This window comes from Macaca nemestrina, chromosome 9, assembly GCF_043159975.1.
Source record: "Macaca nemestrina isolate mMacNem1 chromosome 9, mMacNem.hap1, whole genome shotgun sequence".
Taxonomy (NCBI): domain Eukaryota; kingdom Metazoa; phylum Chordata; class Mammalia; order Primates; family Cercopithecidae; genus Macaca; species Macaca nemestrina.
In genome coordinates, this window is record NC_092133.1 from 41,812,518 (window position 1) to 41,840,015 (window position 27,498).

The 27,498-nt window shown below is 41.3% G+C and overlaps 1 protein-coding gene across 10 annotated transcripts in view; it reads left to right on the top strand.

Moving 5' to 3' along the window:
* The window catches only part of LOC105480288 (cytoplasmic polyadenylation element binding protein 3), a 247,307-nt gene that overhangs the window by 203,287 nt on the left and 16,522 nt on the right, over nucleotides 1-27,498 (top strand). For all 10 annotated transcript variants that reach the window (XM_071069499.1, XM_071069496.1, XM_071069495.1 and 7 more), the window contains one exon: nucleotides 8,639-8,820. In XM_071069499.1, coding sequence (XP_070925600.1) covers nucleotides 8,639-8,820 — 182 coding nt within the window. The remainder of the gene's footprint in view (nucleotides 1-8,638; nucleotides 8,821-27,498) is intronic.

Here is a 27,498-nt window from a genome sequence, read left to right on the forward strand (position 1 = left end):
CTTTTATCTGCAGTCGGAGAAGAAAGTCTAAGAAGGGCTAATTCAAATGTGAAAAGCATTATGAGATGGGGGCAAATGCAGACCTTTGTTTGTAAACTGTTTGTGCTTTTAAAAAAAATGATGGGGGTGTTGTGGAATATTTCTGAATTTTTCTAACTAGTGTTATATTTAGGAGTGGAGAGGGACAGAAATCCTTTTTCTTATTTTACAAATGGACAATCATAGCTAGTATTGTAGCTTTTCCTTTTGCAACTAACTACAAGCACAAATTAGTTTTTTTGTTTGTTTGTTTGTTTGAGACGGAGTCTCACTCTGTCGCCCAGACTGGAGTGCAGTGGTGCCATCTCGGCTCACTGCAACCTCCGCCTCCCGGGTTCAAGGGTTTCTCCAACTTCAGTCTCCCAAGTAGTTGGGACTACAGGTGTGTGCCACCACGCCTGGCTAATTTTTGTATTTCTAGTAGAGACAAGGTTCTGCCACGTTGGTCAGGCTGGTCTCGATCTCCTGACCTCAGGTGATCCGCCCACCTCAGCCTCCTAAAGTGGCTGGGATTACAGGCGTGAGCCACCACGTCCGGCCACAAATGAGTTTTTATGTTCTAGCCCCTTTCCTTTTTTTTCCTAGATAGGAATCTGAAAAAATATTCTGAACAAGTCCTATAGTTATAAAAAAATAACAGAACTGGCTGTAACTTCTTATGTCTATGTTAAGGCACAGACATAGAAGTTTATTCACTCTTTATTCTTCCTGTTTTAATGATTTGGAAGGATAGGTAAGGGCCTATATATCATTTTTCTTCTGTAAATCCTGTGAAGATCTCTTTTCCACACTTGCTGTATGATCACACCAACACTGCAAGAAGTGAACCCCTGAACCTGAAATTATATTCTTTAATATTTGTTGTCTGCAAGATGCCACAAATTCTAGGATTAGACAAGAATTATATTTAGTTGTCTAGTAAGAAATGGGATTTTGTGTTCCCTGACTAGATACTATACTATACCTTTCATAATTTGACGTTCCTTTTTTTTTTTTTTGAGATGAGTCTCACTCTGCCACCCTGGCTGGAGTGCAGTGGCATGATCTCGGCTCACCGCAACCTCCACCTCCCGGGTTTGGGCGATTCTCCTGCCTCAGCCTCAGGAGTAGTTGGGACTACAGGCATTCACCATCATGCCCGGCTGTTTTGTATTTTTGGTAGAGACAGTGTTTCACCATGTTGGCCAGGCTGCTGTCAAACTGCTGACCTCGTGATCTGCCCGCCTCGGCCTCCCAAAGTGCTGGGATTATAGGTGCGAGCCACTGTGCCCGGGAGAAGTTCTCTTTTTTCAACTACGCTAAAATGTTGTGTTTTAAAATGTTTTGTTTTATAGTTATGTGGATAGTAGTCTAAAATCACTTGTATTACTGATAGTGTTCCCTTAAGTGTAGCTAGTTTCTAGGTGGCAAAGTAATCTATATTATTGTCTTAGAATTTTACCATTCATCCCAAGACTTCTAGTTTAGAGGGCCATGTTATCAAGACAAAAAGTTAACATCTGCAACTTTTATCTATAATCATAGGAATTGGGTTTCTTTGAAACACACTGAGCTTTGGGAACTGATGTATACCTTGGAATAGAAGACGATTTTTAAAGAATTCATTGTGACTTTGCTAGACAAGCTGAAATTGAATACAGTATAGTTCACTTGAACGATAAACATTTATTGAGCATCTACTGTATTACTGGCACTAAGAAAGTATGTGTCATGCAAAACTGAATATCCCACTATCATGTTAAAGAGGTCATCATATACAGAGTCAAAAAATGTCAGAAGAAAATAAATGTGCTTACAGAATGTGAACTCAGAATTAATTGGAGACCAGATTGTATTCTTTAACACGATTCTCAAATTTGGTTTTGAAATACTTTAGAGCATTTTTTATTATTTCCAAGGAATGTTCTAGTTATGGAATTTTGGAAAGTCTAAAACTATTTTAAGCATTTTATGCAGAGTGATCATGGACTAGATATGGGCATCCCTACTCAACAGGTGAGATTTTAGATGTCCAGGTGGATTTTTACCTTATTAAGGGCCAAAAAGTATCCCTTAATACGTCACAGTGACTAAAATGTTATCACTGAAGTGATATTCCTTTGGATCTTGTGAGTTGGGGGGTTTTTTTTATTTATCTTTGATATTTCCTCATTGTAACACAAGGACCAATATCACTGATAGTTATTCTGAATACAGGCCTTATCCCTTTAAACAGAAATACACAAACACCTCTAAAATGAAAAGGCAACCTGTTTTAAGCAGTATTGTCCTGAGTTTCTGGTTCTTTGATAAACCTTCCTTTTAAGAACTCAGGTTGGACCAGCCTGGGCGACATGGTGAAACCCTGTCTCTATAATAAATACAAAAATTAGCCAGGCATGGTGGCACACGCCTGTAGCGCAGTCTCCGGAGGCAGGAGAATCGCTTGAGCCCAGGGAGCTCGGGGCTGCAGTGAGCTGATATTGCATCAGTACACTCCAGCCTGGGTGACAGTAAGACCTTATCTCAAAAAAAGAAAAAAAAATAGGTTGGAAAAAATCACAGTCCTGGAAAGGAAAACAAAAGAAAAGCTGAAAATGGGAAAATATCAGTGGAAAATTTAGATGAGCTTACTTATTGCCTGATTGTGGGTTTCTCTATGTCAAATAATCCACATTCTTACTGTCTCTTCCTTTCATCACTCCCATTGGTGACAATAGCAAGCCAAGGATGGTTTGCCTGAAGTCTCCTGGTGTTTATCAGATCTTGTCTTCTTTCTACTCCCCATCTCACCCTACCCTCACATTAGGAAAGCCTGTAAGTGGACTCACCATGCCACCATGTGGCTAAAGCTCACATATTCTTCAGAGTCAGTACAGGGAAATGGGCAATTTGATTCTTCTCCTGCTGCCACCTGGAAGTACAACATGTTGCCACTATGCTTCATTCACGTAATATGAGCAACATGTCTTCCTAAATCTCCATACAGAAATAGCCCAGTTGCATATCCCTATGGCATTAGGACCTCTCCAGAATACATACCTCTTCACTCTGACAGAAAATAAGTGCCAGGCTTGGGGGTTATGATACCACCAGGAACAAGTAGAAGTGAGGTATGTGGTCTCTGTACTCTTCCCCAGTTGATTAACATGAGTATTTCTCTGATCCCAAATTTCTTGGTTTTGGCATCTGATTGGAAGACTGCCTCAGTGACCAAGCTTTTGGATCCATTCATTCCCAACCTTGATCAGGCTGGAAAAACTTTCAGTCTTTCTCATTAGAAGCATATGAACTGTTCTTTACTTCATGACTTCCTTAGGCCCTGCAAAACAGATCGATCTCGAGAGAGTGCTCATCTGAGTCCCCACAGCCTACTGTTTGCTCGTTCATCTTTCAGCCCTATCTTTCCTAACAATTGCTCTGATAATTCTTTCCTTTCTTTTTCTCCCCTACTAATATTCTGTGATGAATCCTGAAATTTCTTTCTGTCTTTCCTTACCTGCCCTGACTGTTGTGAGGATGGTTTTTCTGTGGGAGGCAAAAATTTCTGAAGTAAATATTCAGAGATATATGGCATATATCTAGAGAACATATATCCTGAATTTTTCTAAGATCATTTATTTCAGACATTTTGTATAAACATTTCATAGTTCACATGTATTAGAAACCATATCCTGATTTGTGATTTAGGAAACAGGAGTATTATAACCCTATCCTTTATTGTTGTTTTATGAAGTGGTTGCAGGCAGAAACCATCTTGTATCAAGTTTTTCAACAGTAGAAGCTTTTTCACCATGTCCTAAGTTCAGTATGGGTTGTCCTGGATAAACTCCAGATTTGGCATACTGACTTGATTAACTGTATTACCTTTAGGGATAAGGATTTTCTAATGTTAGTATGTGTTTGTGTCCTTCCTCTGCACCAAAAGCAAACCCTCATCCATAGCTGATGTCAAACTTTGCCATATCAGTGGCAGGCTGTGTGATGTTAGCCTACAGCCAAAATAACACTGCGATGAATTGATACTTACAGAGCAGAAACCAGGCCAACTTAAATGTTAAGCAGAGATTCACAGGGTGGGAGTGGGGCAAGAACCCTGGACAAAACTAAACATTTGAATACTACTCTGTCCTTAGCAGTGTGCCCAGAGCTCTCATGGATGTTTAATTCTCACAGTAACCCTGCGAGATTATAAGTGGTAGACTGTGCTTTAGAGATGATGAAGCAGAGTTCAGATAGAGTAATTGGTCTTTCTCAGGTCGAAAGAAAGATGCTTTATTAAGCTGAGATCTGAGGTGTTGTCTCAGTAACAGTAGTAACAGTCAACTTGGTACCAGTGCACTCTGTCTGATTTAGTTCATTGTTCATACCATCTATTTGAAAATATTCTTAACTTCCCGACATATCTGATGCAGAGCAGAAGCTTATTGAGCACATTTCTTCCCCTTGAAGTATGTGAATTGCCCTTGACAATTGTGGTAAACCTAGGAAGCCCTCATCAAGTTTAATCTTCCTGCTTTCAGAAGTCGAGACTTCTTTGATATCTTAAGGTGCCCTATGCCTCTTGCCTATCTGTTTTGTCCTTATTTCCAAAGAGAAGAAATACGGATTCTAGATTCACAGTTTAGAATCTGTAAAGACGAATGTGTTATTTTCCTCTGGAATCCTCATTTCCACTCTATCTCATTTGGCTGTCCAGTATCTCAGGCTCACATGTTGCCTTAGCTGGCTTTGAAATATATTATAATTAAATGATATAAATAGGGCCGTGAGGTGAAGCAGGACTGGGAGGAGTCATCATGGGTTTCCTCTCTGGTAAACTAAAGACCCTTTCACATCTTTGTAAAGAATCAGGAGCAGGCCAAGAGCGGTGGCTCACGCCTGTGATCCCAGCACTTTGGGAGGCCAAGGCAGACGGATTACCTGATGTCAGGAGTTCAAGACCAGCCTGGCCAATATGGCAAAACCCCATCTCTACTAAAAATATAAAAATTAGTCAGGCATGGTGACTGCACACCTATAATCCCAGCTACTTGGGAGGCTGAGGCAGGAGAATCACTTGAACCCAGGAGGTGGAGGTTGCAGTGAGCCGAGATTGTGTCACTGCACTCCAGCCTGGGCAACAGAGCAAGATTCCATCTCAAAAAAAAAAAAAAAAAAAAAAGAATCAGGAGCAAATCCAAGGAACCATAATTGAAGCTTACATTCAACTCCAGAGATATAGTCATCACAATCCAAAGGAATTCATGGGGATGCTATGTGCTCCACATTGCTGTAGTATTCTAGTTTGCCCCTCCAGTCTGCAGCACAGTGACTCTCATCACAAGAGCCAGCATGTGGATTAGACTCATTGTGTTGCTGCTACCATGGAAGTTGTTCATGAGACAATTTAAGTTGTCTTAGGATCACAGAGCATCTTGTCCAAAGTACGGTATACCCTCGAACCATAGCTATTAGACCTGCCATCTTCCCACCATGACCAGACAGACCCATGAGCACTGTCTGGATGGGAAAGAAAATAAAAAATGGTTTGGAAAGTCTTGACTTCCTCGTGGACTGTATACCTGTTTTCACCTCTATGTGAACGCTGGATTCCTTCACCTCTATGCCCTGCTCTGGTACCCTTATCTTCCTCAGGTGAAATGTTAAGAACATGCTCCTGGGAGCTACTTTGTCTTTGCCCTCTGCAGAGGATGGTTTCAAATGAGGACTAGAAATTCTGTTTAGTACTTAAATGAGTTCAGCCTGCAGGAAGTATGCTGAATGAAGACTTACTGGTTGAGCAGAAGACCAAGTACAAACAGCAGCTGTTTGACTACCATTTACTTCTCTTCAAGGGTGGTCATAGTATTAGACTTTCTGTAGTTAAAATACAGATGAGGGTAGAGAGAGAGATGGGAAATTTTCATATTCTTCTCCCAAAAACCTCTTCTTAAGTCACCTTGGTTTCTTCTAGCTTCTCAACAAATTGCCCTTCACTTAAGTGAGACCTAATTGACTCAAATGTCTGCAGACTTTTTGGTGGCCAAAAAAGCAACTATATATAAGTTCATAAATGGAAATTATTTATTTATAATTAGTTTTCATAAGAGCATAAGCAGATGAGGGTTTCTGCTTCCTATCAAAAGTACTTAACTGCCAGCAACATCAGTCATGATCTAATCCTTGGAACGTGCAGATGATTTCAAACAGATAGATTCACAAAGTAATGGAATGTTTGTGCTTCTCTGGCATCAGAAGATCCTGAAGATTTTTTGGAGAACACTGTGGTGTAGAAAAATCTGTGGTTACAGTAACTCTTCTGCTTAGCTGGAGTTTCAAGCTTACCACTCATGTGCCTTCTTTCTAAATCAGACACTTTGTTGAGTCCTTCCTATGGTAGAAGACAAGTGCCATTCAATTCCTTGCCAGCATTCTTTTCCTGGCCATTCACCAGGCTTGGAGATTGTTACTTCTCTTATTTCACTACAGAGGAAGCCTTGTCTTTTGAAAATTAGTATTTAAGTTATAGGGTCCTGAGGTTACTTATTTCACTAAACCCATTCAACCAATAAGGGAAATGCATTAATGACTGCAATTAACAATTAATTCTGCCTTCAGTTTCTTGGTCTCTGTTACTGCAGTAATAGCCATATGAGGAGATCCTCAAACCATCAGAGATTGTTGGGATGAAGTATAAGGACCTCTGATATTCAGGGTATGCGCACAATTCCTGTTACATTGTTTGAATGAATGTGATTCCTGGATCCTGCCCCAAGACTGCAGTAAGCAGCTACTTGGCTTTAACAGACAATGCTCCCTTGGCTGATATGGCTTAGTAATTCTGACCCTAGTGGTATAATTGAGATAACTTTCTGCTGCTCTGTCTTTAATGGCACTTACTCTTAGGCTTAGTTCTTACTAGCTTATTTTCTCACCTTCTGAAAATTACTTGTTGGTTATGGGTTGTCCTTCCTATTAAAAATAGGCAGTTAGAAAATAGTCACCAATAGGCAATCTGGTATGTAAAGAACTTTTGGAGAAGTGTAAAGATAGCCTCTCTAACGTAGCAACACAGTTTTACTTACTGCCTCAGCAGTTTCGTAGTACAGAAACCAGTAATGCTTGGCTTTCCTTTTGTTCATAGACATCTAGTGGAGTTCTTCTACTGTTCAGCCCTTCACCCTTTGTACATTCTGCAGAACTCTTCTCCTAGAAGAGAAGAGTTGTGCTGCTCTCCATCTCCCCAGATACTGATTGCTGTGGAGCTCTACTATGTGATGATCTTTGCACACTGGCTGTGGCCCAGGTCATTGTCTGTCTTCCTTGTCTTCTCCTTTCCAAATACCATATATAGGTGTTGAAACAGGTTCTTGGGTCACTTCCCAGGGGTAGTGCTGAGTCTTTTGGACTTATACTATGTGAGTAGCCTAAAAGGAATGGTCATACCTGGAGAAGGTGCTGTCCACTATCAAGTAAACAATTGCCTTCAGACAATCTGGTATGCAGGTAAGTGCTACATGTTTTTCTAATGGGACCTTTATTGTTTTGTAACTATACCAATATAAAGGCATATTTAGGCCAGGCATGGTGACTCACGCCTATAATCCCACCACTTTGGGAGGCCAAGACTGGCGAATCACTTGAGGTCAGGAGTTCAAGACCAGCCTGGCCAACATGGTGAAACCCCATCTCTACTAAAATTACAAAAATTAGCCAAGTGTGGTGGCACATGCCTGTAATCCCAGCTACTCGGGAGGCTGAGGCAGGAGAATCACTTGAACTGGGGAGGTTGTAGTGAGCCAAGATCACACCACTGCACTCCAGCCTGGGTGACAGAGCGAGACTCTGTCTCAGTAAACAAACAAACAAAGGCATATTTAGAAGAAATGTGACAAGGAGTACAGGCCACACCTCTGGATCTATAGCAAGGTACAGCATGGGTATGTTTTTACTATTTGTGTAGCACCTTAGTGCTCTGTGGTAGGTTGTAAGTGCTCAGTAAATGTTTATTGTGGCTATTATCATTACTAGTATTATTATTTAGAATTCAATGGGAGAGGTTAGTATGAAGAGTTCACAGTTGGATTAGAATATACTCTAAAATCTTTACTTTTTTTAAATTGTGGAGATTTACTTTAAGGCTGTAAATAAATTGTCTCTAGTTAAAACAAGCAGTTAATCCTTTCTATAGCTTAGTCCTAATATAGTAGTGTAACACTAGTAATTTCTTTTAGTCTTAGAGGTTAGTAAGTAGGACTGTTTCTTATTAACTTGTTAGGGCAGCATGAAATGCCTTGCCTACCCAAGGCACATTCCACTGGACTAACCAGTTAGAAATTAGAACAGGAGGATTACTGGTAGTTCATTTCTTCAATACTACTGCTAAAGTTCTGATTATATAAATTCTTGTGTGTATGTGTGTAAATTCCTAATTTTTTTTCCATTTTATTGCAAAACACCCTATTAGGACCTTCCCTACTTGAGTTGTAAGACTGGTGTGGACAGTCTTCTTGATACTTAACATGCGTTTTCCTTTTCTTAATTACATTGCATGATCTCTAAATAATTCTTCCTTCTCCTGGGCAGGAGTACCTCCCAAATATTTATACACATCCATGTTTTGTTTTGTTTTTTGCAGTTGAACTGGCAATGATCATGGACCGTTTGTACGGTGGTGTCTGCTATGCTGGCATTGATACGGACCCAGAGCTGAAGTACCCCAAAGGTGCTGGCCGCGTGGCATTCTCCAATCAGCAGAGTTACATCGCAGCCATCAGCGCTCGTTTTGTGCAGCTTCAGCACAATGACATTGACAAACGGGTAAGCACCTACTGAGGGTGGAACTGCTATGGGAGAGAAAAGAAGTTTGTTCTGTGGTTTCCTGGGAAGAAAGGCATCTTATGATCGTAAGTGAGCAGCTCTACCTTGCATGGCATTAGTCCATGAGTCCATCTAGGCTACCTGAAGAAGAGAGCACCACTGATGTTTAAGGCATTAAGGAATCTTCTGCCTCACCCATCCCCAGAGTGATGTTACACTTATGAAAATAATCTTGCAAAATTTAGCATACCAAACTAGTGCTGTTCAGAAGATGACACTGACAGTGTGTTAGCAGAGGTGGAGAGCTGGTGACCTGCTTGACCTACATAGTGCTCTTAAAACAAACAACAAAGAAACTTAGATTAACATTTAAACATTCAGGAGTATATATGAGATGTTGAACTTCTGGTTTGAAAATTGTCAGATGGCTGGGCCCGGTGGCTCACGCCTGTAATCCCAGCACTTTGGGAGGCTGAGGCGGGTGGATCACAAGGTCAGGAGATTGAGATCATCCTGGCTAACAGGGTGAAACCCCGTCTCTACTAAAAATACAAAAAAAAATTAGCTGGGCGTGGTGGTGGGCGCCTGTAGTCCCAGCTACTCGGGAGGCTGAGGCAGGAGAATGGCATGAACCCGGGAGGCAGAGCTTGCAGTGAGCCGAGATCGCACCACTGCACTCCAGCCTGGGCGACAGAGCTAGTCTCCGTCTAAAAAAAAAAAAAAAGAAAGAAAAGAAAACTGCAAGATCATACATTGTGGCAATCATTGGAATCAAATAGCTGCTTTTCCCTTCAGTTTCCCCTTCAGCTCACTCCGTTTCTCCTTCTTACACCATAGATGCGTATGCATTACCGGCCATGTTGTTCATCGGTGTTACCTGCCTGCCCTCTAGAGACATTAAGAGTGCTACCTCTGATGTAAAGAGGGGGCATAAAGTAGAGTTTTAGGCAGTTGGTGTACTTAATTGGTTTTGTAGATTGGCATGAGTTTAAATTCCTTGAATCCCAGCTTTGCCACTGTCGGGAAGCTTAGGGGTATGGAAGGCAGTAAGAGCCAATCTGGACCCTGTATTAATAAATGAAAAGAGCATGTAGGAGAATAGCACCAAGTCTTGAACACCTGCCTGTGCAACGGTGTAGTGACTATTAATTCTTCTAGTAAAGAATGTTCTTGGGGCACACACTGGACTAGAATTAATAAAGTAGTAAATCTGTTCCATATGAAGTTTCACATGATATCCTTTACAGTCAACTTTGACTCATTTTGTGTAGCAGGCAAGTTTCTTAGGTAAAAATTTTAACTGGTGATGGATTTTTCATGTTCAGGATTATAGTTTTGTTAAGACATGTATCTGATCAAAAAGTACAAGAGCCAGGACTTAGAATAAATATTCTATTTGCTACTTCACCGAGCTTCCTGAGAGTAAGTGGTAGTGGTTTGGTTTTTAATTAAAATGAATAAAATAATTTAGAATTTTGAAACACTTTAAATTCATGGAGATACAAAGGCATAATAAAGATTCAACTCCATTCCTGGTTTTTAAGTATCCATAGCAATCTGAGCATGCCCTTTTGTAACTGTAATCCCCCACACGACTGTAAGCTCCACAAAGATGGGCGTGGTGCTGTCTCATTCTCTGTCTGATCCCCAGTATTTACCCGTTGCTCGATTTAGTCATTGATGCTTGATAAACCTTTGTTGAATTAACACGTGGTGCTACTTGAGGGTTCTTTTAACTTCTGCTGCTGTTGCTGGTAGACGTGCTTGTGCCTGTACATTTGGGAGTCGTGTACCAGATTCCATTACATTGAGACCTCTATCGCGACTATCACTGGTGAACCTAGGCAATGAATTTAATCTGAAGAGCCTTGGCTTCTTATTTATATGGAAGTAGCTTTCTTTGTTCTCCTCTAAAGCCAGAACTAGTGACTGTACAGGAAGTAGATCCTGGAAATAATAAAGTCTAGAGGAGGTCTCCATTTCCCCATGTCTCTGCCTTCCCTTTGCCTCCATCCTACTGACCTCCTGTCCTATTCCTTAGTAGAGGGAGATATGCTTGCCCCAGGGATTTATAGTAGGCATTGAGCCCCTGTAAGAACCAGAATAAAATCAGATATTTATTTATTTGTTTGGTTGCCTACCGCTATTCCCACAACTACTGCAAGGCTCAGGCCCTCAGTATTTCTTCCCACAAGATTAGAACTAGGCTAAAGAGGAGAGAAATGGCTTTGCTTTTGTTAGCATGACTGTAGAACATGCTATGAAAATGTGTTTGGAACATCAGACTTCTCAGGGCTCAGGAAAACCATTGACTTTTCTGATTGCTATAATTGGGTTAACCATATACTGTCTATATCTCAGAGTAGCCTTTGGTGAACACTTTAAGGTAGTAGCCAGTTGTAGTGGAAAGAATAGGGAATTTGGAGCAAGAACAGATTCCAATACATTTAAACCTTTGCTGCTTCAGTCAGTCACTGTCAAGCCCAAGCAAGTTACTTAAGGCCGGAAGCCTCAGGTCCTCATCTGTAACTCCTTCCTGGGGATGGTCTGGAGATTAAATGAAATTTTACTTCTGAAAAGCCAGATCCTTATGGCAGGTCGACAAGTATTTAACCAGCAAGTATTCATCTTACTACAAATGTACTTAATATTGATTTTTGTTAATATTTTATAGCTTGAGTTTTAAAAGTTGATCTGTTGAAGAAGTAGCAAAAAGGTTCAGTGGTTAGTGAAAAAAGCACTGGTCCCGAGTCAGATGGCCTGGGTCTAGATCTGGTCTTGTTCTCCCTGGGGTTATATGGACCTTGGGCAGGTCACTTAAATTCTGAGCTTCAGTGTACAGTGAAGGTAATAGTAATAGCCCATGAGATTGGTGAGAAGCCCAGAAGAGATATTGTTCAAGAAAGCAGTAGCCGGGCGCGGTGGCTCAAGCCTGTAATCCCAGCACTTTGGGAGGCCGAGACGGGCGGATCACGAGGTCAGGAGATCGAGACCATCCTGGCTAACACGGTGAAACCCCGTCTCTACTAAAAAATACAAAAAACTAGCCGGGCGAGGTGGCGGGCGCTTGTAGTCCCAGCTACTCGGGAGGCTGAGGCAGGAGAATGGCGTAAACCCGGGAGGCGGAGCTTGCAGTGAGCTGAGGTCCAGCCACTGCACTCCAGCCTGGGTGACAGAGCGAGACTCCGTCTCAAAAAAAAAAAAAAAAAAAAAAAAAAGAAAGCAGTATGTACACTGTGTATGTGTATGGTGGGACAAGAATGCTGCTTCCATGTGACACTGGGAAAGGACCCAACAGTTTCTTCAGTGCCCTGGGATGAGAGTCATCTGAGGGGGAATATTGGAAGTCATTGAAAGTGGCAAAGTCCCTACTCTCCCTTTTTCCCGTCAGGGACCAGCTCCATCTTCTTTGTTTGCTCTGACCAGTATGGAGATCTCTTCCCCTCCCCTCTCCTACCCTCCCCTCCCATTTTCTTCCATTTTCTTCTCATTTTGAGACCGGGTCTCACCCTGTCACCCAGGCTGGAGTACAGCTTCAACCTCCTGGGCTCAAGTGATTTTCCCACCTTAGCCTCCCCAGTAGCTGGGATCACAGGTGCATACCACCATGCCTGGCTAATTTTTTTGTATTTTTGGTAGAAATAAGGTTTTACCATATTGCCCAGGCTGGGCTCAAATTCCTGGGCTCAAGTGATCTACCTGCCTCAGCCTCCCAAAGTGCTGGGATTACAGGCTTGAACCACTGCGCCCGGCCCAACATCCTTTCTTTATTATGAGACGCAAGCCAAGTTCCATCTTGAGTTTGGCTCCTTTTTCACTGTTCATCTGTGAACATTACACTCCCTTCCCCCAAACTGTTACTCTGTCCCCTTCGTTTTCTTCTTGCTTAGAATATAGCCAGTAGTACTTTATTTTATTGCCTCTGGCATTTTGAGCTTCTGTTAACTATACCTTTCATAGGTACATTTTTAGGTTCATTCATGGTTTTATTTTTATTCATCTTTCTCGTAAAGCTTACATTTAAGCTTTCCAGAGAGCTCCCATTTCATATAAGCACATTTGTATTTCCTTAGGTAATGCCATTTTTCTTTTTCAGAAAAAATGATCATCCATGATTGTCTACAGATAATTTCTATCACTAGGCAAACCTTGTTTCCTGAATAACCCCTCCAGGTTTTTAGTAGTAGTCTGATATCTCATGGAAAGGTTCTGAAACTTGCAGTACCAAAAGTCAGGAGCACATGTCCACCTGTGTACACAGTCCCTTTTCCTTGCTATTACAGATTCCGAGGTGCCACAGTCATTTCCTTCCTTCCTTCCTTCCTTCCTTCCTTCCTTCCTTCCTTCCTTCCTTCCTTCCTTCCTTCCTTCCTTCCTTCCCTCCTTCCTTCCTTTTTCTTTCCCCCCTCCTCCTTCTCCTTTCTTCTCTCTCTTCTTTCTTTCCTTCTTCTCTTTCTCCTTCTTTTTCTTCCTTCCTCCTTCTTCTTCCTTCTTTTTTCTTCCTCTACTTTGAGACCTTTATTTACTTTCCCATATCAATGAACATGAGTAGGCCAGGCACAGTGGCTCATGTCTATAATCCCAGCATTTTGGTAGGCCAAAGTGGGAGGAGCACTTGAGCTCAGAAATTCGAGACCAACCTGGGCAACATACGGAGACCCCATCTCTACACACAAAAAATTTTTTTTGATTAGTCAAGTATGGTGACACGTGCCTGTGTGATTCCAGCTATCAGGGGAGGCTGAGGAGGGAGGATTGCTTGAGCCCAAGAGGTCGAAGCTACAATGAGCTGTGATCATGCCACTGTACTCCCGCCTGGGCAACAGAACAAGACTTTGTCTCAAAAAAATAATAATAATAAATCATGGATTATTATGTGATGATTATGTAGTGGCTGTCTTATATCTCCTCAGGAAAATAGAGCACTATTGAGTGCTGCGGACTCTACAGAGAACTTCAGTCTTTGGTCATAGCATTCATCTCCTGCCTTCTGATGCGAGCCCAGAGTTGGCTTTAAACCAATACCTTGACTATTTTAAGTAGCATCAACCTTTATTACCTTTTTACTCAAAGCATCCTCCTTTACTGTCTGCATCATTATAAATATAGATGCAGTGAATTTTTAAAACTAGAGATGGCATTGAAGGGTCACTTACTTCGTCTTTGCAGCCCTTATCCCTCAAGGAGAGTGGGAGGGGGCCACCTGCAGAGCAGCAATGCCTGACCATCGAGTGAGACAATTCATTAAGTGCTGGGACAGTGAACGCAGTAGGGCCATATGATGCGTGTCCCCTCAGGTTGCACCTTTCTTGTGTACACTGTGGAAGGTACATGAAGAAGAAATTGACTGGTATATCTCCTTTACCTCTTTTGTATCCAGCCAGCTTTTTCCAAAAAAGATATCTCTTTTGATAATTTATATGTTTATTATTGTTGTTGATCTTTGGCGAAGCTTTTATATAGAGTGTTTCATGGGAGAAATACAAGCTTTATAGATTTGATTTCTCACCATCTTAAGAGACTTTTTGGCTTGCTTATGAGTATAAAATATGTCAATATGCACCATTTAATTTATCTGTGTTATCCTGTAGATTTGGTACTTTCATCTCTGCTGTCATCTTACTCATCCATAATCTCATGATCTTTAAGGAAGAGGTGTTTTTGTTGTTTGTAACAGCTTTGTTGAGCTGTTTTATGCTATTCACATAGCATACAGTTCACCCAGTTAAAGTGTACAATTGCATGTTTTTTAGTATATTTACATAATTGTGTAGCCATCACAATCACTTTTAGAACACAGAAGTATTTTTTTAATCATCCCGTATTTCATGTCTTAAGGAACATAGAGGTGTTTTAATGTACAGCCTTTAAGTCTGCAATAAGAAGATCATAAGCATAATAACAATAGTGGAATGGTTATAGGGGATACACTTTATTTATTCTCTGTAATTACTCAGCTCATAATTTAGAGAGGATCCTACTTATTTAAGCCGCACTCTTCAAAGTCACAGGAACAAAGTAGCCCAGGCTCTTGGGGGAAACTTCTGAACCCTGCTATAACTGTGATTAGAGTCCCTCTTGTTGGAGTAGGTTGATAAATGTACACATCAGCAATGTGGGAGGACTAAGAGAAGTGGAAGAGGCTTCTTCTGCTGGGAGTTCCTCACAGCGCTGCTATGAACTTAATTCTGTCACTTTTGCTCAGGAGTCTGAATGGAAGTGCTTGGCACACAGCAGGCACTCACTAATGTGCAGAATCAAGTAGGAGGATATATATTAGGGCAAGGACTGGAAGCAGCCATGGAAGCCTGAATACTAGACATCTAGAGTCATCTCTCACCTAGACATCCAGAATATCTTCCCCTGGGGCTCCCAATTCAATTTTATCCCATCTCCAAGTCAGTTTTTACATAGCAACCAGAGCAAGCTTTTTATACTCACAATTTAATCATGTCTTTTCACTCCTTTAAACCTTTTGATTATGTTCCACTGCCCTTAGGATAAAGGTCAAACAAAGTCCTTAAAATTGCCTAAATGACCCTTCATGTACTATGTACTTCTGCCTTAGCACTCACTTCTCCCTTCCTTATCTTGAGCCAGCCACAGCTGGCCTTTTCCCCTATTTCGCAGGGTCATTATACATACGGTGCCTGGCTAATACCCACCTTTCCTTCAGGTCTCAGCTTAATTGTGATATTTTTAAGAATCCTTTCTTCATTGGAGCTTACACCTCCCCCATAGATTGTTGTTGTAATACATGTCTGCCATTCATTTGTGGCATTAAATGCCAGTATAATGAAATAATGCTTTGTTTAATGTCCATCTACTCTGTTAGATGATACAAATTCAGGAGGGCAATAACTGTGTCTTTCAGTTTAACTACAGTATACACAATGCTTGACATCTAGTGGGCACACATTAATTATTTTTGAATTAATGCATGAATGAGTTATTATAGTGAATGAATGATGATTGAGAGGTGACACAAGAGGCCAGACACAGTGGCTCATGCCTGTAATCCCAGCACTTTGGAAGGCTGAGCTGGGAGGACTGCTTGAGGCCAGGAGTTTGAGACCAGCCTGGGCAATGTAGCGAGACCTCATTCTCTTAAAAAAAATTTTTTTTAATTAAAAAAAATTAAAAAGAGTTAAAAAGAGAGGTGGCCCAGATGGAAGACCTTTTATACCATTCTTTCACATATCCAACTGTCCACCAGAGGGCACTTTGCACAGCTTTCTTTTTGTACTTAAAGACACTCAAATAATAAAGAAATTTAGATTTCACTGTTTAGAATATCAAAAGTGTTTTTTGGCACTTGTAATACACTCAAGTTGGACTTAACCTTAGGTATGATCTGGTCCAACCCCCTTTGTTTTGTACACAGGACAATCTAAGAGAGGTTTGGAAACTTTCTCAAGATACTTGACAATTGAGGGCAGAGCTCTCTTCGTTGGATGCCCTTCCTGAGCCTTGCTGCTCATCCAGGGGCTCACACCTATAATCCTAATGTTTTGGGAGGTTAAGGTAGGAGGATAGCTTGAGGCCGGGAGTTCAAGACCAGCCTGGGCAACATAACAAGACCCTCATCTCGCCAAAAAAAAAAAATTTTTTTTTAATTAGCCAGGTGTGGGGACACATGCCAGTAGTCCTAGCTACTTGGAAGGCTGAGGCAAGAGGATCTATTAAGCCCAGGAGCTTGAGGCTACAGTGAGCTATGACTGCACCACTGAACTCCAACCTGGGTGACAAAGCGAGATCCTATCTCTTTAATTTTTTTAAAATTTAGTAAAGATGTTGGCAGTTTTAGTGTTATGAAACTTATTTTTTGTTTTTGTTTTTGTTTTTTTGAGATGGAGTCTCGCTGTGTCACCCAGGCTTGAGTGCAGTAGCGTGATCTTCGCTCACAGTAACCTCCGCCTCCCAGGTTCAAGCTATTCTCCTGCCTTAGCCCCCCGAGTAGCTGGGATTACAGGTGCCTGCCACTACGCCCAGCTAATTTTTTGTATTTTTTTACTAGAGACAGAGTTTCACCATGTTGGCCAGGCTGGTCTCAAACTCTTAACCCTAGTGATCCACCTGCTTTGGCCTCCCAAAGCGCTGAGATAACAGGCATGAACCAATGGGCCTAGCGTCTGAAACATTTTGTTGTAAATGACACAGATAGGGCCAGGCACACTGGTTCACACCTGTAGTCCCAGAACTTTGGGAGGCCAAGGTGGAAGGATCACTTGAGGCCAGGAGTTCAAGACCAACCTGGACAATATAGTGAGACCCAGTATCTACAAAAATAAAACAAATTAGCCAGGAATAGTGGCACATGCCGCTAGTCCCATCTACCCGGGAGGCTGGGATAGGAGGATTGCTTGAGCCCAGGAGTTTGAGGCTGCAATGAGCTACAATTGTACTAGCCTGGGTGACACAGTGAGACCCTATCTCAAAGAAAAAAAAAAAAAGACCCAGATTCTTGCCTTAGTTTTTACTTCCAAGGAAAAAAGTCATTAACGTCTTGAAATAAATCAATTAAGGCTTACTTATGGCTCATGTTCACTAGTTATTGGCTAATTGGTAATTTGTCCATGTGTTGACAACATCAATGTTGTATGATACTCAGCACATAATTCTCAGCATTTCTTCTGCCTCCACATACTTGAAGTGTATGTTACACTCGTGGGTGACAGAGGCTCCCTAGAACTCTAATAGGGTGGGGCAGTTACAGGCATGACCATTAGCATGTAAGCAGGGATACATTCCATACTCAACTCTATCCCCACCTCCTAAGAACCATTGCTGTAGTTTAAAAAAAAAAAAAAAGTACTGGCTTAGGAATTGAGAGATCAGGGTCTATTCCTAGCTGTTTTCCAATCGTGGTATGACCTTGGGCAAGCTACTTAACCTTTAGAGGCTTGATTTCATTATCCTGAGGTAATAAGAACACCAGCCTAACTACCTCACACTTCATTGCACAGAGAAACCATGACAGTTGAAGAGGTGCTCTGGGAGGTTACTAGGCTGTACAGACAGATGTTGATTTGTATGATTGCTGAGCCTGGCTTATTTAAATTGTGCTATGGCCTAATCATATGTCCAAGGCTAATTGTTGGCTCTTTTTTTTTCCTTTTAAAGTATTTATTCAGTTCCACTAAGTATCCTTGATATAAGGAAAATGAAATAGTTGAAGTTGATACTTAAAGTTAACATAGGTGCCAATCTGTCAACATTCTGGTTGGATGTCGGTCAAGACACACATGTAAAGACTAAGTTCCTTTTATAGATGTAGACAACTGGGTATGTTATTTAAAGGATTGAAGGCTTTTTTCACTTTAGTCTTGAAAGTGGTATTTTTACCAGTATCATTTCTCTGATAATGAAAAGATTTTGAACCTGAAATGAAATACACGTTAGGATTAAATTTTGCTTATATTCCTTTGAATGGTGTTTCTGTAAAAAACTAAGTTTAAAGTATTTAAACACAATAAGAGCCAAAGATGGCACCTGTACATATTCTTTCTGTTCTAATGGTATTTTTAGAAGTGATGCCAAATGAACTCTTAAGATGTAAAAGCTTTGCTAAATACAGTTTTTTTTTTAATGTAATGGAAATCTAGGTTATTTACATATGAAAGATTTTTGTGGTGTGCAAATGAGATCACTGAAAATGGGTAATGCTTTTACGTAGCCGGTTTTCTACCCTCGTCTGCTCTGTGTGGTCATGAGAAAATTTTTAAAATGTAGAATCAGTTGAATCTCCCTTAGCCTAGCAAAAACATATGACTTGATAGATATGAAAAATCTGTTTATAAAAATCTGAGGCAATTCCCCCTGCCCCCCAACACAACCATTGTCTAGCTCAGCTTGGTCATGTTGTCCCCTAGAAATTTGTAAATCAGATGTTTACAACTTTAAATGCATCATGCAGTATATTGGTTATAGTTTCCCAATTCATTCCATAGAAATATTTTTACTAGTAGAAAGGATACTAGACTAGAATCAGCCAATCTGGGGTTTTAGTCTTGACTGTACCACTTATTATAAAGCTTGAAGGAAGTGTGTGTGTGTGTGTGTGTGTGTGTGTAAATGAAAGTGTTTTTGAAAACTGTAAAGCACTCTGTCAATATACAGTAGCACTGATAACATTAATTTATGTCAAACCATGGATGACTAATATTTGAACTCTTCTGGAACATGCTTATTAAAAACAATCTAATTGGAATTTCAGGTGATAAAGGGAGTTAAATATTTCAGGCAAAATCAGGGTAAAGTTGGTTGATTATTTGAGTTCTTTTTTTTTTTTTTTAAACCTGTCACTGACTTGAAGCTCATATATGAGGCTTTTATTCTTATTTTTATTTTTGTTGTTGCTGTTGCTGTTTGAGATGGAATCTCGTTTTGTTGCCCAGGCTGGAGTGCAGTGGCACGATCTTGGCTCACTGCAATCTCCACCTCCTGGGTTCAAGCGATTCTCCCACCTCAGCCTCCCAAGTAGCTGGGATTACAGACACCCACCACCACGCCCAGCTAAGTTTTGTATTTTTAGTGGAGACAGGGTTTCTCCATGTTGACCAGGCTAGCTTCGAACTCCTGACCCCAGGTAATCCACCCGCCTCGGCCTCCCAAAGTGCTGGGATTACAAGTGTGAGCCACTTGTGCCCGGCCATATATGAATTTTTTAAACGGAGGGGGAGAGATCTCAGCAGACAGGTCTTCTCTACCCATATTCTAGGGAAAATGTCCCTAGAATTAGTTCCTCAATGTTTCTTAACGTATGCTCCATAAAACATGAGTCTCCTGGGATTTTATTTTATTTAAAACATTTTTTTATATTTTATTTTATTTAAAAAATTTAAAATTTTTTTTTATTTTAAAAATTTCGCTGAGTCAAATGAGTTTGGAAATACTCGTTTAAAGAAAGGCTGGTTTATTCTATGACATATTATAATCTTTCATATACTAATCTTCATTGCGAAGACCCAAGAAGGAGGCAATATGCAGTTTTTCACAAATTTATTTTGATCATGGAAAAATGTGTCATTTGTTGGAAATAATGTTTTAGAGAACCCAATTGAGAAAAACACTGTGTTTGCAGCTTCTTTCCTTCTTTCCTGCTCAAATTCAGAAGCTTGATAAGCAGTTGATTGTTTTTCCCTTTCTCTTAGTCCCTTTTGTCCAAGTGTGTCCCATCTACCATGTACTTTCTGTCTACAGAGGGTTTGGGACAGGGCCAGGAAATAGCAGCTGCATATCCATGTAGTAGTGGGGCATTGACGTTGTGGTTGATATTCCCTTTAGTATTTGTAATTCTTTGTCTTTCGATTATTTGAGATTATCTGTCACATCTAAAATTTCTCCATATAAGAAGGAAAAATCATTGTTGAAATCAGTACACCATTGACGAAGTGTTCCGTGACTCTATTTTAGCTTCATGTTGGGAACCAGGGCGCTTTTCAGTTTGCCAGTTTTGGACTTTCTAATACTTTTTATTTAAAGAACATTGTGGCTGGCATGTGGCTCATTACAAAGTGTAATTCCAGCACTTTGGAGGCCGAGGCGGGTAGATCATTTGAGGTCAGGAGTTCGAGATCAGTCTGGCCAACACGGTGAAACCCCATCTCTAATAAAAATACAAAAATTACCCAGACGGTAGTGGTACTTGCCTGTAATCCTAGCTACTCAGGAGGCTGAGGCAGAAGAATCACTTGAGCCTCGGAGGTGGAGGTTGCAGTGAGTCGAGATCATGCCATCGTACTCCAGCATGGGTAACAGAGTAAGACCCTGTCTCAAAAAGGGCATTGTGATAGCTAAGCACATAATATTTGCTTTGAGTAGCATGTTCTTTAGAGTAGTCAATTTTTTATTTAATGGCCTTTTATCCATTGTACCATTCTTTGCAAGTACCTTAAGTACTTAATATATTTAATCTTTTTTTTCTCTCTCTCTCTGTTTAGTAGACACATATTGGGCATAAATTTAGTAGACTACCAAAGGCTGTATATTTTTAGCCTACATGAAGATTAATATGACCCATATTTCCGTTAGGAACCATACTAACAGAAATGTTGATAATACCGTACTTTGTTCCTGACCACAGCGGGAATATATACAATGACTCAATAGCAAAAGAAGTGAGGGTGAGATGACCTGTTCTCAGACTATTTCTACTCCTATCCTTAGTTGGGATTCATACAACCCAGCCTTTATCTTGCTGCTCTTAGTGGTTCCTGCCTGACCTGGCTTGAAAGCTTCCTAGTTGTGTCTATAGCTATGTTTGACTTGACCCTAGAGGAAGCAACACTCAGAAGTGAGTTCAAATATCATCTGAACTAATCCTACCTGGGCTTATTTTGAAGTGCTAGGAGTCTCAGAGCCCTTGACTAGAAATAGTTTTTTAAAGGGAGTTTGGGTTATCTAAAGGAAGATAAAGATCTTTGAATGGAATAGAACCTTTTGTCCAGGCTCTCCTTCCAAGTCCTGACTTCTGACTCTCCTGTCCTTCTCTGTTCTTTCATGTCTCCTCCTTTGGACTTGTGATCATTTTTAATATGAAAACTCTTTATAGTGATTTAAATATTCATCTTTCCTGCTCATAGTTGAGTGTAGAGGTTGTTTATGAGATAAAGAATTGGAAAAATGTCCATTGCCTTTTTTCTAAATGCTTATCTCAGTAGAACATTCAGATTCAACTCTGGAAGTCAGGTGTCAGAAGTAAGTTAGCAGTCTTTTGGTGAATGCTTATTCCTATTTGTAAGAGCTGGTTCAAACCCCTCATAGGCTAGGGGAAACAGAGGCCCATGAGGTTGTGTTATAGCCAGGGTGCTCTGCATCTCTATACCCTCAGGGCTTGATACCATGATAGTTATGTGTTTCACATTTTTAATGATTTTCTTGCCCTTTGTTCACCATATGATACACTTTTCTACTACTAGCACTTGGTTTTGGACTGATTTATACCCATACTTCCAGCCCCATTTCCAAGCAGCATAGCAGGAAACCAGACTGTGCCGGATACTATCAGCCCACCCTTCTGTGTTTCATGAAAACATTATCTTAGGGCTAAACAGAGCAGCACTCATAGATCTCTTTGCACTCCATAAACATATGGCAGAGACATTGACACAGAAGCCCTGCTATGGGAAAATAAGTAAGTTCTTAAACTGTGGGAAGGGCACAAAGATAATTTTAAAATCTTTCATCCCCTAGCACTTGAGAATGTGAAAAATGGTAAGTCTCATCCTTTGTAAGGTAAAAAGAAAATAAAATCCCAATTATTTCCCCTCGGATTTTAAAAAATCTACCCAAGATTGCTTCTAAAATTAATAACTATATCTGAGAATTTTGGATAACCTTGTTGGTGTGGAAAAGCTGTTTTCACATTGCCACTTTAATTTTGTTTATTTTTATTTATTTATTTTTTTGAGATGGAGTTTTGCTCTTGTTGCCCAGGCTGGAGTGCAGTGGTGTGATCTCGGCTCACTGCAACCTCCGCCTCCTGGATTCAAGCAATTCTCCTGCCTCAGCCTCTCAAGTAGCTGGGATTACCGGCGTGTGCCACCACACCCAGCTAATTTTGTATTTTTAGTAGAGACGGGGTTTCTCTGTGTTGGTCAGGCTGGTCTCGAACTCCTGACCTCAGGTGATCCGCCTGCCTCGGCCTCCCAAAGTGCAGGGATTACAGGCGTGCGCCACTGCACCCAGCCTGCCACTTTAATTTTCTTTTTTTTTTTTTTTTATTTCTTTGAGACAGAGTTTCGCTCTTGTTGTCCAGGCTAGAGTCCAGTGGCGCTATCTTGGCTCACTGCAACCTCTGCCTCCCAGGTTCAAACGATTCTCCTGCCTCAGCCTACCAAGTAGCTGGGATACAGGCATGCACCACCATGCCCGGTTAATTTTGTATTTTTAGTGGAGACTGGTTTCGCCATGATGGTCAGACTGGTCTCGAATTCCTGGCCTCAGGTGATCTACCCACCTCGTCCTCTCAAAGTGCTGGATTACAGGCATGAGCCACCACACCTGGCTGCCACTTTAATTTTCTAGGCATCTGTCATCTGCTTTCTAAACAACAGCATTCCAGCTCATGGTTGAAAAACTAAAAATTTATTTTTATTTATTTATTTTTTGAGATGGAGTCTTGCTGTGTCGCCCAGGCTGGAGTGCAGTGGCGTGATCTCGACTCACTTTCATCCTCCACCTCCCAGATTCAAGCAATTCTCCTGCCTCAGCCTCCTAAGTAGCTGGGGTTCCAGGCGCCTACCATCATGCCCGGCTAATTTTTTTTTGTATTTTTAGTAGAGACGGGATTTCACCATGTTGGCCAGGCTGGTTTCGAGCTACTGACTTCAAGTGATCCGCCCGCCTCGGCCTCCCAAAGTGCTAGAATTACAGATGTGAGCTATCGCGTCCAGCCAAAATATATGTTTAGACATTCTTTGTATTGTCTGCTGGTGGAGGCCCTGCTTTAACAACCAGACACTATATTTAGTGGGAATATTAATGAGATTACTGTGGTTTTTAGGCCTGGCTAGATGTGCTCTATAACACATGCCAAGAAGATTATGATCACATTATGTTGAAAAGCTTTTAGCACACCAAATAAATGGGCTTTCCAAGAAGCTTTGTTGCCCCAGATATTAGGAAATGGCCTAAGTCAGCCAGGGCCCTTTCATGGGGTGCCCAGGTTTGCATCAAGGCCAGATCTGAAAACAGGGACACTTACACTCAACTCTTAATTTTATTTATTTACCTATCTATCTATCTATCTATCTATCTATCTATCTATCTATCTATCTATTTTTGGAGATGCTGTTCAGGCTCGACTTGAACTCCTGGGCTCAAGTGCCTCAGCCTCCCAACTAACTGGGATTATAGGCACACCTCACCATACCCAGCCCAACCCTTCATTTTTTAAACATTGTTCCCTTAAATAGTTCTAAAACCAAGTTTTTAGTGCTGCTTTTTTCCTAGCCATTGCATAGTATATTTTTTAAAGAGGAGAACTTTGGGCCGGGCGCAGTGGCTCACGCTTGTAATCCCAGCACTTTGGGAGGCCGAGGTGGGCGGATCACGAGGTCAGGAGATCGAGACCATCCTGGCTAACACGGTGAAACTCCATCTCTACTAAAAATACAAAAAATTAGCTGGGTGTGGTGGCAGGCGCCTGTAGTCCCAGCTACTCGGGAGGCTGAGGCCGGAGAATGGCGTGAACCCGGGAGGCGGAGCTTGCAGTGAGCCGAGATCAAGCCACTACACTCCAGCCTAGGCGATAGAGCGAGACTCCACCTCAGAAAAAAAAAAAAAGGAGAACTTTGATACATTATTACTGATCTCTGCTTGATTTGACTCTGAAGAGTCATAGTTTTGGGATTTTGCCAGGCTGACTTTTTAAATCTTTTTTAAATTTTTATTTTATTTTATTTTTTGAGACGAGGTCTTACTCTATCACCCAGGTTAGAGTGCAGTGGTACAATCTTAGCTCACAGCAACCCCTGCCTTCCAGACTCAAGTGATTCTCCCACCTCAGCCTCCCAAGTAGCTGGGACCACAGGAGTGCACCACCACAACCGGCCAGTTTTTTGTGTTTTTGATAGAGATGGGGTTTCAGCATGTTGCGCAGGCTGGTCTTGAACTCCTGAGCTCAAATGATCTCCACGCCTTGGCCTCCCAGTGTGCTGGAATTATAGGTGTGAGCCACCGCACCTGGCCGAGCTGACTTTTTAAAGGACAGGCAAAACCCAGGTGTGAGTTCAAATTATGACTTGAACTGATTCTAAATGGGCTCATGTTAAAGCACTGAGTCCCAGATGTATTTTTTAAATGAAGCTATTGTAGTTTAAATATAATTTATTAAACTTATTTGAGGTGCTATGTTCCCTTAGATTTTCTCAGACCTCAGGAATGTGTCTAAAAAAAAATTAGTGAACTGGGGTTGAAATTTTCCTCTATTGGTCAGAAATAATACTTACTTTAGAAATACTCTTTAGCCAGGTGTGGTGGCTCATGCCCGTAATCCCAGCACTTCAGGAGGCCAAAGCGGGCAGATCACTTGAGACCAGGAGTTCGAGAACAGCCTGGCCAACCTGGTGAAACCTGTCTCTACCAAAAATACAAAAATTAGCCAGGCATGGTGGCATATGCCTGTAATTCCAGCTACTCGGGAGACTGAGGCACGAGAATCACTTGAATCCAGGAGATAGAGGTTGCAGTGAGCCAAGATCATGCCACTGCACTCCAGCCTGGTGACAGAGCGAGACCCTGTCTCAAAAGTAAAATAAAAAATTAAAAAGTAAAGAAATGCTCTTCTCTTGATTGAGTCATATATTTGCAACCATCTTAACTAATACATTGATTACCCAATATGGGGGACATTATCTATCATGGCAGTGAGCTCTGGTTATCTTGTGTCTAGACTTAGCTCTGTTGTATTGCCTTTCACAGTTGAAAATGTGTCAACAGCTTGCTTATGTTATCAGTCGATTTGTCACTTCTTTTTATCATGGATAACTACTTTGGTCTGATTTCTCAAAGTAACCTAGTGAGTTAAAAAAAAGTTCAAAGAAACTAAATTCCTCATTACTGAAGTGTACCTCTTTAATGAATATAACTCATTCCTAAGAGCTATCAGAGTATTTCTGAAACACACAGTATATTGAGCTCACACTAAACAGTGACCACGGGGCAGCCTCTAGTTGGAGTTTCTACTTCTGATCCTGGCAATGCTGTGGATGTCTATGGCCATATTTTAGATGTCTGTATTGTGAATCATGGCCTCCTTTCAGCCAGCATAGTGTAGGATCTCCAAGTGAGTCAGGTCCTTCTGACAATGTTATATCCTTCTAAAGTGTTGTCCTCAAAATGGAAAGCCAGAGTTGAGGTTTCTTACCCAGAGTACAGCTGGCTCTTCCTTTCAGTGGTCTAAATATTTTGCCTCTGTTGATAAAGCCTGACATTGCAATGGCCCCTCGTAGCATTTGGCCTAAATCTCTGGGTAGTCTGGAGAGGAACAGAAGGTACTCACTCAAATCCCTGTGTCCAGTAGTTTACCCCAACAATGTGATTATGAGAGCTTCTCCTTTGAAGCCAGAAGAGGAACCCAACCTCAGAGCTAATGTTTTCCATTCAAGTAGCCCCCACACTACTTCTCACCTACTCTGTTTTCTGAGTTCTCCGAAATCACCACCTGAAGCCAGTGTTCTCTGGCTTGACCTCTGTTTGCTGGATTTCTCTTAAGCACAGAGGTGCCCATGTCATTGTCTCTTTCCTCTGTGTGGCAACTCTGCACATCTTCTCTTCTGCCCTTCACACCCATGATCTCCAGTTCATTGTTTTCCTTCTTATGACCTGCAGCAGATCCTTAGATTAGGTTTGTTCTTTTGTCAGCCTCTTCATATTCCTGATTCTTTGAGTTAAAGCCTTGCTTGATGTGCTGCTTAACTACATCTTCTTTACACTTTGACTTACACCTTGTATTTGTGCTGCCAATTTTTTTCTTTCTTTTTTTGACCTAATACTACACTTTGGCTGTGTGCTGCCAATTTTTCTGAGTAGATGCCAGCCTTATATTTGTTCCTATTAAATTATATCACCTCACTTTGCTTCTTTTTCCAGCTTGTCTACTTTGATTCTGTTATCTGAAATCCTTGCTTCTACTTGCCTTCTAGTCACCCATAAGTATGCTTTACGTGCCTTAGGATAACTAGGTATCTGACAGATTATTTTTATTTTTATTATTATTATTTTTTAATACGGAGTCTCGCTTTTGCCAGGCTGGAGAGCAGTGGCGTGATCTCGGCTCACTGCAACCTCTGCCTCCCGGGTTCAAGCGATTCTTCTACCTCAGCCTCCCAAGTAGCTGGGACTACAGGTGCGTGCCACCACACCTGGCTAATTTTTGTATTTTTAGTAGAGACGGGATTTCACCATGTTGGCCAGGATGGTCTCGATTTCTTGACCTCATGATCTGCCCGCCTCAGCCTCCCAAAGTGCTGGGATTAGAGGCGTGAGCCACCGGGCCTGGCTGGTATCTGACTGATTTATTTGGTTGTTCCCACCACCAAAGACAGACTGTAACAGAGGCCAGTCTTTGGCTGTCCTTAATAGAACTTTTAGTACATAACTCAAGCTTAGCCTGACCTTGGCCAATGCCTCCTTTCTATTACTACAACTTTTGAGGTCTGAGAAGAAGGAATTCTGCACCTGCGAACAGTTTGTGGTCTCCCTAGTATCTGTTCTCTGCCACTAAGAGTTGTTTAGCCATTGCTTTATTTATTTCAGGAGGTCAGTTTTTTGAGTAATAACAAAATGACTGCAGACGGAAATATTTTCTCTAGCTCATTAGAAACAAAACAATTAAGGATTGACATCAGTTTAAACTTACAAAACTTACAAAGTACGGCTTTCTCTTTGTCTGTAACATTCTAAATATATTATTCCCTTTACCATCTTCTTTTTTTTTTTTTGAGACGGAGTCTCGCTGTGTTGCCCAGGCTGGGGTGCAGTGGCCGGATCTCAGCTCACTGCAAGCTCCGCCTCCCGGGTTCACGCCATTCTCCTGCATCAGCCTCCCGAGTAGCTGGGACTACAGGCGCCCGCCACCTCGCCTGGCTAGTTTTTTGTATTTTTTAGTAGAAACGGGGTTTCACCGTGTTAGCCAGGATGGTCTCGATCTCCTGACCTCATGATTCACCCGTC